This window comes from Schistocerca cancellata, chromosome 5 (genome assembly GCF_023864275.1).
Source record: "Schistocerca cancellata isolate TAMUIC-IGC-003103 chromosome 5, iqSchCanc2.1, whole genome shotgun sequence".
In the NCBI taxonomy this organism is placed as follows: domain Eukaryota; kingdom Metazoa; phylum Arthropoda; class Insecta; order Orthoptera; family Acrididae; genus Schistocerca; species Schistocerca cancellata.
Window position 1 is genome coordinate 833,973,599 of NC_064630.1, and position 11,536 is coordinate 833,985,134.

The 11,536-nt window shown below is 38.7% G+C and overlaps 1 protein-coding gene across 1 annotated transcript in view; it reads left to right on the forward strand.

Moving 5' to 3' along the window:
- LOC126187948 (ATP-dependent RNA helicase DDX51) overlaps positions 1 to 7,035 on the forward strand; it is a 191,725-nt gene extending 184,690 nt beyond the window's left edge. Inside the window, exon 11 of the mRNA XM_049929324.1 lies at positions 6,868 to 7,035. Coding sequence (XP_049785281.1) covers positions 6,868 to 6,993 — 126 coding nt within the window. The 3' untranslated portion in view covers positions 6,994 to 7,035. The remainder of the gene's footprint in view (positions 1 to 6,867) is intronic.
- The last annotated feature ends 4,501 nt before the right edge of the window (positions 7,036 to 11,536 follow it).

Consider the following 11,536-nt stretch of genomic DNA (forward strand, 5'->3'; position numbering starts at 1 on the left):
ACGGAATTACGGTGATGAGTTTGTAGAATGAAGTGTACCAAGCAGATAAGTAGGTACACCATGGGAACAAATGTGGGAACAATGGCTCACTCTCACTCACTGTCCTTGTTGTTGTGCATTGTTGAGACCTTTATAGTGTCCGAGGTCAGTGCACTGCCAGTTGGCTCGCAAAGCGCTTGCTTATGTTAGTTATCGATCACTGGTGCACGTAACAGTTGTATTGTATTCATTCAGATGTAGTGGTGTATGTATTTTCGTCGTGAGTAAACGGGAACATACAACGTTAGCTCTCAAAGAAAAACTGAATGCTTTGAGCCGGATAGACAATGGTGAGAATGTATCTAAACTGGCAATTGAACTGGGTATTGGTAAAGCAACCATTTGTGATTGGAAGGAGAACTGAGTGAAGCTTGAACAGTCCAGTGCAACGTCTTTGGGAAAAACACTCAAAATTCAGTAGACTTTGAAATAGTCCCTGTACAATAAAGTGGTTGAAGGTCTTTTCCTTTGGTTTACGCAGGAAAAGACAAGGGGAACTCCTCTGAGTGGAGCGCTGGTTCAGGAGAAGGCTGTTTACCTGAACAAGTTAATGAATGGTGGTAAGTCTTTTAGTGCGAGTACGGGTTGGTTGGACAGATTCAAAAAAACGAATCCATCAGCTAACAATTACTGGAGAGGAGCTTTCTTCTGACCATGATGCAGTGAAGGAATACTTGGATGAGTTTGAAAAAATGATAAGATAAAGAAAATATTCTTCCCAACAAATTTATAATGCTGACAAGACTGGCCTTAATTTTAGGACATTACCAACAAAAAGCTTGGCATCAAAAGCAGAAGACCGTGCTTCTGGTTTTAAAATGTGCAAAGATCATGTGACTTTATTAGCATGCAGCAATGCTGCTGGTAATCACAAGCTGCCTTTAATGCTGATCGATAAATCTGCTAGGCCCAGAGCTTTTAAAAACTGCAACATAAAGTCCTTGCCCGTATATTATTGCAACCAGAAAAAAGCACGGATGGATGGTAAGCTGTTCAAAGAATGGTTTCACAGCCAGTTTGTTCCCTCTGTTCAACAGTTTTCTAAGGAAAATCATTTGTCTTCCTGTGCAGTTCTTTTGATTGATAACGCACCATCTCACCCCAGTACTGAAGAATTATGTGATGGAGAAATTGTGGTGAAGTTTTTGCCACTGAATGTTACACTGCTTCTACAGCCAATATACCAGGGCATACTGCAAACATTAAAACTGATTTACAGAAAATAATTTTTAAGAATCCACATCCAAGATTTTAGCATACCTTTAGTAGACAAAATAAAAAAGACGAGTGTGAAGGATGTTGTTTATTGGGCCGCTGAGGCATGGCAGAATATTTCAGATAATACTCTGAGAAATCTGTGAGACAATCGTGGAGAAAACTGTGGACATCTCTTGAATTTCAGGACAATCTAGTTGAAAATGAAGAGGAAAATCTACTACAAATGATACAGATGTGAAGAAGCTAGTGAAGGAGATGTAGATGAGTGGATGGCAGCGGATGGGGCATGTGTGGAGAAACTTACTGATTCTAATTTAGTTGCTGCTGTGACTCAAGACCAGGAAGAAGTGGAATGCTGTGACAGAAGTGACAATGAGCCTGAAAGCAACAAAGGAGAGCAGGTGCCACACAGTGACGCACCAGAAGTCCTTGACCACGCACTATGTTATTTGGAGCAACAGCCCACTGCTACACATGCTGATTTGATGTTTCTGAGATGATGGCACAACTATGCGTCATGTAACAGACTGTCTTCAATATGCCAAAAAACAATGACTGAGTCTTTGTCATCTAAAAAGTAGGGATAAAATGTCTGCTGTATTTTAGTAAGTTTGTTAGCTTCTCTTTCATTGTTATGCCTTGTTTAAACCTAATGTTTTCTTACTAATCTTTTTAATACATGTTTACTGTACTGTGTAAATTAAAATAGTGTGTATGTACAGCAGTTTTCCACCCAGTTTTCCATTCCTAGACTAACATTTTTCATGTTGAGATTAACCGAACGTTCGGATTACCAGAGTTCAAATTATCGGGACTCTGCTGTTTGATTTTTGCTGTGACTTTTGTTCTTGTGCCACTTTGCGTTTTAGTAATTACAGAATCAGAATACATAACTGAACAAAATTTCATCGTGCAATCAGGTGACTTAAATGAATGGTGAAGTTTTACAGTTCTGTATGCTGTTGCCATTTCAGCCATAGCAATGAGCATTTCCTCGCCATCATTTGGTTTCACAAGAAAAAATTGAGAGTTATTTTGTGCCTTTGGGTTTCAATATGATGACTTAACTTCAGATTTCCCACCATGCTCAATTGAAAAATAACAGGAGTAAGAACAATTCTTCCTCTGCCTTGCTTTTTTTGTATAAGAAGCCATATTTCTGTGTGTCCATCACTGAAAAAGCACTTAGATTTCGCATTTGGTGTCACAAAACAATGAGAACTCAACACTAACAAAAAAAAAAACACACACACACACAAAAGCACTGCAACAGTAAATCTGGTATTAATACATACATACATACTGAACCAGTAAAATATTAAATATATTAATCTTTGATTCTCTTACTTGAAAATCTTTATACCGCAAAAATATTAATAAGGAAGTTAATTATTAATCATCATCATCATCATCATCATCATCATCATTTAAGACTGATTATGCCTTTCAGCGTTCAGTCTGGAGCATAGCCCTCCTTATACAGTTCCTCCATGATCCCCTATTCAGTGCTAACATTGGTGCTTCTTCTGATGTTAAACCTATTACTTCAAAATCATTCTTAACCGAATCCAGGTACCTTCTCCTCGGTCTGCCCCGACTCCTCCTACCCTCTACTGCTGAATCCATGAGTCTCTTGGGTAACCTTGCTTCTCCCATGCGTGTAACATGACCCCACCATCTAAGCCTATTCGCCCTGACTGCTACATCTATAGAGTTCATTCCCAGTTTTTCTTTGATTTCCTCATTGTGGACACCCTCCTGCCATTGTTCCCATCTACTAGTACCTGCAATCATCCTAGCTACTTTCATATCCGTAACCTCAACCTTGTTGATAAGGCAACCTGAATCCACCCAGCTTTCGCTCCCATACAACAAAGTTGGTCGAAAGATTGAACGGTGCACAGATAACTTAGTCTTGGTACTGACTTCCTTCTTGCAGAAGAGAGTAGATCGTAGCTGAGCACTCACTGCATTAGCTTTGCTACACCTCACTTCCAGTTCTTTCACTATGTTGCCATCCTGTGAGAATATGCATCCTAAGTACTTGAAACCGTCCACCTGTTCTAACTTTGTTCCTCCTATTTGGCACTCAATCCATTTATATTTCTTTCCCACTGACATTACTTTCGTTTTGGAGATGCTAATCTTCATACCATAGTCCTTACATTTCTGATCTAGCTCTGAAATATTACTTTGCAAACCTTCAATCGAATCTGCCATCACAACTAAGTCATCCGCATATGCAAGACAGCTTAATTTGTGTTCGCATATCTTAATCTCACCCAGCCAGTCAATTGTTTTCAACATATGATCCATAAATAATATGAACAACAGTGGAGACAGGTTGCAGCCTTGTCTTAACCCTGAAACTACTCTGAACCATGAACTCCATTTACCGTCAACTTTAACAGCTGCCTGACTATCCATGTAAAGACCTTTAATTGCTTGCAAAAGTTTGCCTCCTATTCCATAATCTCGTAGAACAGACAATAACTTCCTCCTAGGAACCTGGTCATATGCCTTTTCTAGATCTATAAAGCATAGATACAATTCCCTGTTCCACTCATAACACTTCTCCATTATTTGCCGTAAGCTAAAGGTCTGGTCCTGACAACCTCTAAGAGGCCTAAACCCACACTGATTTTCATCCAATTGGTCCTCAACTAATACTCGCACTTTCCTTTCAACAATACCTGAGAAGATTTTACCCACAACGCTGATTAAAGAGATACCTCTGTAGTTGTTACAATCTTTTCTGTTTCCATGTTTAAAGATTGGTGTGATTACTGCTTTTGTCCAGTCTGATTGAACCTGTCCCGACCTCCAGACCATTCCAGTTATCCTGTGTAGCCATTTAAGACCAGACATTCCACTGTATTTGATGAGTTCCGACTTAATTTCATCCACACCAGCCGCTTTATTGCACTGCAGTCTATTGACCATTTTTTCCACTTCCTCAAATGTGATCCTGTTTCCATCATCATTCCTATCCCATTCTACCTATAATTATTACTTCATAAAATAAAATTATTTCAGCAATGGAGTGCATGAAATTAACTGATTTTTGCAAGGGAATGACAAACAAAGGTAAATGGTATTGAGTCTATTGTTTTCCATTCAAACCGCAGTAATATGTACAAAAATTAAGTAAAATAGCTGATGTTTGGAAGTGCATGAAATAAATGCCAATAAGCAGTATTAAATATTATCTTAAAAGGATCAGTATGACCACTCAGTGCATTAAGGTGAAACCTTGAAACTTGTAAAGAATCATAATCAGTTTTTTCATTATAATGAAAGTAAGTTTCAAATGAATAAAACTCATAAAAGGAAGTGTTGTTCCAGTCATTCTGTGAAACTTAGCTATCACTTAACAAAAATTATTCTGATCCATCTTGGCGTACTGATATTTAGGGAGTGACAAAGTTTTTGTTTGGTGAGTTCATTCAGCAATGGAAAATCTAGGGCATAATATAATACATGTATGAGGATGGATCAATGAATACCTGCCAAAGAAGGACTGCTCTGAACAGTAGACAGGAAACATAGATGGAAATCCTCACCTCAGAACTAACACATCCATTGTGGTGTCTCAAGAAAAGACAGCAGAGCCTTTGTGTATCTTATTTGTATGAGTTGTTAGCTCCTGCGGAGGACATTATGCAAAAATTAAGTAATTTGACATTCCACTACATGCCCACTGGTCACTATTTGGTGAATTGTAGCCTATCCTCATATACGAGGGCATGCTGAAGAGTAATGCCTCCAATTTTTTTTATTCTGTTCTCAGTATCAGTTGAGGCAATACCCGTCATTCATATTACTCAGTTGACTTTCCCACCTCGCTGACGTAAGTTGCAACCCTCTGCCGCTAGAGGGCTCCGAATTATACTGTGTAACATGGCGTTATGTTATGTAACCGTGTCGGTGTGTGAGAAATAGCGTGTTGTAAACGAGTTTCGATTTCGAAGAGCCTTTCCACTCATGGAGCACCCTCTCCTTTAATATGACAGTACCAGACCACATACTAGTGCTGCTGTATCTGCAATAATCCGATGCCTCAGATTCACTTTCATTGATAATCTTCTGTACAGTCCTGTCTTGGTCCCATCCAATTTTCATCCATTTCCAAAAATTAAAGAACACCTTTGAGGACTTCACTTTGATAGTGATGAAGCAGTGCAAGCAGAGGTGATATTGTGGCTCCATTAACAAAGTAAAACATTCTACAGTGACTATGTCAGCGAACTGGTCTCTTGTTGGGAGAAATTTGTTTGGCATACAGTGTTGCTGTGTGGAGAAGTAAATATGCAGATGTGAAGAATAAAGATGTAGAATGGTAATAAAGTTAGTTTTATTTTAAAAAGCTCATAAGAATTCTCAAATTAAAAATTTGGAGGCATTACTTTTCAGCACACCCTCATAATATTATTTGATCAAGATAAAGATTTTAACCGAAATTCAGTTTTCTCCATTACAGTCAGTAAGTAAAAAACAGAACAGATCCCCAGGAAAATTTTGAGTACATCATAATGTAATTTTGTCATTAGCAAAACATGAATAAATAGACAAGAGTCAATTTTGTTTAGTTGAATAAATAATGTTATTTTAGAAGTGTCATGTTGACAGTTGATACAAGCAACATAAGAAACTTGTGTATCCCATTGAACATGCAAATTGCTATCTAAAAATTGTGCTGCTTGTTGTTGAATGGTAGTTAGCCACCATGACAACATACACATCTCTGGCGTGTAGCATTTACCATCCAAAGCAAATGTTTCACCAAATGGTCTTAAATTGGTAGTTGAATTTAATATTGTTTCATCATAAACTAAAAGTTATAGTGAACATAAATTATGTAGTGCATATAAATGACTGGAAAGAGCCATTATTCTTTTTTAATTATGACTGATAAAACAACCACAAATGTAAATATCTTGGATTGTATGTCGAGAGAGATCTAAATTGGAATGGTCATATAAAACTAACTGTTGGAAAAGCAGATGTCATATCAAGAGTCATTGAGAATCCGAAGGAAACATAGTTGACCCGCAAATGAGGTTTCTTACAGAAATATCCATTCTTGAATATTGCTCATCAATTGGGGTCCTTGTCAGATAGGATTAATAGAGGAGCTAAAAGAAGAGCATAAAATTTTGTCAGGTATCATTTCATAATCAGAGCAGTGTTGCTCATCAAACACCACCGAAGATGTGTACTGTAAAAATTCAAGGTTTGTGTTTTTCATAAAGAACCCCCCCCCCCCCCCCCCCCCACACACACACACACACACACACACACACACACACACACACACACACACACACACACAGACACGCACACACACACCGTGCAGAATGGCAATTAGTGGAAAATCAAGGAATTACAAGCTCATACAGAATCTTAACTGACAGTCATTCGCCTTCTCACCATATACAAATGTAATCGGTAAGGAGAGATGTTAGTGGTACCTGAAGTACCCTCTGCCACACACCAAAGGGTGGCTTGTAAATTATAGATGTGTTAAAAATATCCTGTGTAACATCACTCTGTTTTAGGTGACATGAGTTTACTATTCTTGACTTTTTCAACATTTATTCTTTCTTATAGGATGAGAGGAATAGTCTCCTGCAAAAAATGAAGGAGAAGAAAACAAAAAAAGTTATGGCACCCAGAAGAAAGAAGTTAAAACTCAAACAATTCAAACCAAAAAAGGTGATGACTACCAAGACCTAAGTATAATGATTGTTCATAAATATGTTGTATGTTTGCATGTTATTACTATTAAATTTTATATTTTTTTCTCTGTTGCTTTATTTCTTTTTTCCCTTAAATATGTTCATGAATTTTAGTTTTGTAGGATGTAACAAACTTATTGAAATTACATAAGCGTGTTATCACTTTTTTATGAAGTTCAAAATTTTCAGCATTCAATATTAGGTTTCAGTCCATCTCTGTTTTTTTTTTCTACAGTAGTTAGACAAATTATCAATTTATCTTTTGGCTTACTTGCGTTTAGACTCCATTTCAAGGTACTGGGAGAATTTCATTTAATATTCAGTGATCTCTCTTTATTTTTATATAAAGTTCTCAACAGAAGGAAAAGACATATAATAATCACGCTGAAAGTTTCGAGAAATTATTGTAAATTACTGCTTTCCAAAAATTTAAGTGTTTTTAAAGTATTGTCCTTCATTCTACATGTGCCAGTGCCATCTATCAAATGTGTTAGTGGAAGCTCGAAAATGTGATTTCTTGGGTAATATACCGACACTTTAAAGAAATTAAAACAGTGTTTGTTTCCTCCTGTCTTCAAAATGAGGAGAAATTAAATACAGCCATATGTAGACTGCAAATTTGGACTTGGAACTCCACAAGATATCTTTTAGACAAAGCTGTGATCAGGTACTTTATTGTGGTGGAGATCCCTCAAAGTCACCCTTTCAACTAGTTCTCAGGCATCCTTTTTAAAAGTTTTGGAAAAGTAATCTCTGGTCAATTTCTTCATACACCTCTGCCTCTATTCCATAGATATTCACCCCCTTTTTGTTTTCCAACTCTGGCAGATGAAATCAGTGGTTTGAACTTAATAATTTGAATTCCAGTCTTAAGCTTTGTTTTAAGCAAAATCTTATTTCCCTATTTGTATGGTTTTACTGACCACACCTAGCTACGTCAATGCACACACCTTGCTACACAAAGTTTTGTTAAACAGACAGTGTGGAGGCTGGCCGTCTAGTCTCGCCCATTTTCCCTGTGAGTGAACAGTTGGCCACTGCTTCAGCCGGGTCCTAAGAGCTATTGGGAGGGGGGGGGGGGGGGGGTTGCTAGTTTCAGGAGCTCCAGTGGTAAGCACATTATGGATTCCTTCAGCTGAATAGCACCCAGGACCAGAAAGAAATCCAGTGTGCATTCAGAATGTCTGCCGGGTTGGGTCTCATCTGGGATATGCCTGAGCTGCTGCCTTCAACTGTCGAGTGTACAGGGTGCAGTCATCTGCAAGTTGTGGCTCACATCAGTACCTGTGACATCTGTCACTTGGGATCTGGACCTGTCCTCAATTTTATGGGTGGGTGGCAGAAGCGGTGAAGACTGCTGGCCTCTTGTACGAGGTGCAAGTATAATTCTCAGTATGCAGCATAGTTCCCAGAATTGATTGGGGTGCTTTCAGTTGGAGCCAAGTAAATGGTCTCAAATAATTCTGTGACACTCTTGGCTGTGGATTTATGGACCTTCCCATAAGGTGGAGAACTGTAGGAGTTCCGTTGGTAGGTCAGGTGTGCAGTACACAAAAGAAGCTGCTACTTGGGTAGCAGACTACTTGTTGAGTGCTCACAGTGTTTTTTAGGCTAGTCAGTAGTTCAAGGTCCACTGGTGAACACTTACTAGTTGTTATGCAGAGAGCAAAATCAGTTTGTGTACAAAGTAAAGACACTTAAGCTGTCAAAATTCTAACAGTAAATTGCCAAAGTATTTGGTAGTTCCCGAATTTATTGCTCTTCAGGAAAGTTGCTGTGTTCAAATTATTGCAGTAACTGAGAGCTATCTGAAACCTGAAGTAGAGAGGTCTGAAATATTTGGTGAAGGTATATCAAAAAGGCAAATTAGACACCATAGGAGTGGGAGTGTTCATTGCAGTTGACAAAAATATTCTGCCTATCGAGGCCCAGTTTGAGTCTTTGTGAAATTATCTGGACTCGTATAACAGGTCTAGGTGAACGTATGTTCAATATCAGATGTTTTTACCGGCAACCCAATTCTGCTGTGACAATTTTGGAATCATTCAAGCACAGAAATACCCAGCCAATGTAATATTAGTTGGAGGTGACTAACCTATCAAGTATAGACTGGAACATATGTGGATTTATTGCAGGTAGTATGAGCAGGCAGTCTTGTGAAGTGCTTTTGAACACATATTCCAAAAACTGTCTCAAAACAGCTAGCTCAACAGCCTACACACAGTGGAAATATCAGGTCTGATCAGAAAATTCTGAAACTTTTTCCACAAAATTTTTCTACACTTACTTTTTACTTCTTGGGCATAATCTCCAAAACACTCTCGTTCACAATTGATACATTACTCCCAAGGCTGCTTCCACTTATATAAGCAGTCTTAGTACACCTCTTGCTGGATTGCACAAAGCGTTGTCTGCAGATTTTCTTTTATGTCATTTATTGTTGCAAATCTTGGTCCTTTCAAGGGGGTTTTCAACTTTGGAAAAAAAAAAAGTCAACAGGGGCCAGGTTTGACGAGTACGAAGGGGGAGGTAGCACAGTGAGTTTGTTTTTTGTGCAATAGTCACACACCAACAGGGATGACTGTATGTTATCGTGATGCAAGAGCCATGAATTGTCTCACCACATTTCAGGCTGTTTCCTTCTCACATTTTCTTGCAAGCATTGCAACACGTCCTGATAGTACCATCGATTAACAGTTTGTCCGTTTGGCATGAATTCACAATGAACTAGTCCTTCAAAGTCAAAGAAAACTATCAGCATGACTTTGACATTTGACCTGACGTGACAAGCTTTTTCTGGTCTTGGAGAACCTTTCTCGACCCATTGTGAAGATTGAACCTTGGTCTCAACATCGTAATCATAGATCCACGTCTCATCACGCATTATGATTCTCTTGAGGAACATCTCGTTATCATTTGTATGATCCAAAAGCTCTTCACAGATTACAAAGCAAAGATCTTTCTGGTCTTATCTCATGAGCTGTGGGATGAACTAGGCAGTAACATGGTGCAATCTCTCAAACAGTCAGTCTTCTGTTGGCATGCACAATTTCATTGACGTTCCTGTCAAGAGCGTAGTCAGTAGACATCGAAGGGCATCCTGAACGAGGATCATCTTTAACTTCTGTCTGGCCCTTTTTAAACCTTGTGAATCATTCTTAACCCCGAGAATGGCTTACGAATTCATCACTGCTGGCTTCCTGCAACATTAGGTGTGTCTCTCTAAAGGTGTTCTTGAGTTTCACGTAAAATGTAATGCAGGCGCTTTGCTCCTTGAACTCTGCCATTTCAAAATTCACAAATTGTGTAACACAGCGTTCTACATAGAACACAACGAAACTTCTGGCAGTTACACATTAAACACAGGTGTGTCCAGGAATGCCAGCTGCATTTCGCTCCAACACACCATTGGCACAAAAATATGAATATTCTATAATTTTTTGAACAGACCTCATATTTAGACCTTGTGGCTTCAAACAGGTCTGACATTATCAGTGGTGTCAATGTAGAGACAAGAATTAGTGGTCACAGTATCATAGCAACAGTGATTACTAAAGTTAATAAATCCATCAAACAGAGTGGGAGAGTGTTTTTGATAGCAAGATCAGATAAGTAGTTGTTAGCATCTCAGGATTAATTCCAGTATGATGTATATAGAGGAATTGTGGGCAAAGCTTAAGCGGATTGTAAATCGTGCCTTGGAGAAGTATATGCTGCATAAGTGAATTCAGGGTGGAAAAGACCCACACGGTTTAATAACAAAATCAGAAACTGCTGAGGAAGCAGAGACTGTGGCACTCTTCGTTCAAGAAGGAATCCGTAAATGACAACGGGCAAAATTTGTACAAATTTGTGCATCTGTTAAAAGATCGAAGCATGAAACATACAACTACCACTGCCATATATTAGCATAAGATCTTGCGACAACCTGAGGAAATTGTGGTCCGTAACATCAGTTGTTAAGCAGGTTGAAGGTTTCTATCGAGTCACTCCTTGACTAGTCTGGTGTGGCAATAGAAGAGAGTAAAAGGAAACCCGAAGTTTTAATCTCACATTTAAGAAAGCATTCATGCAAGAGGATCATACAAACATACCATAGTTTGACTGTTGTACAGAGCCCCATAGGAGGACATAGTAATAAACATCACTCGTATAGAGAAGAAACTCAGAGTTGAGAACAAATAGGTTCCCAGGCTCAGGTGGAATCCCAGTTCGGTTTTATAGATATTACTCTATTATGTTGGCCCTTACAAAGACAGAGGCAAATCTCTCACCCAATGCGAAGTCCCAAATGAATGGAAAAATTGCAGGTGACTCTTGCATATAAGAAGGGTAAGAGAATGCAACCTCAAAATTACAGAACATTATGTTTACTCTGCACAGTGTGGCCCTTGCTGCATCAATAAGAAAGCAACCTCCCATCTGCATTTCCCCAAGATCAGTTTACTGCATAATTCAAAAATGGTTCAAATGGCTCTGAGCACTATGGGACTTAACATCTATGGTCATCAGTCCCCTAGAACTTAGAACTACTTAAACCT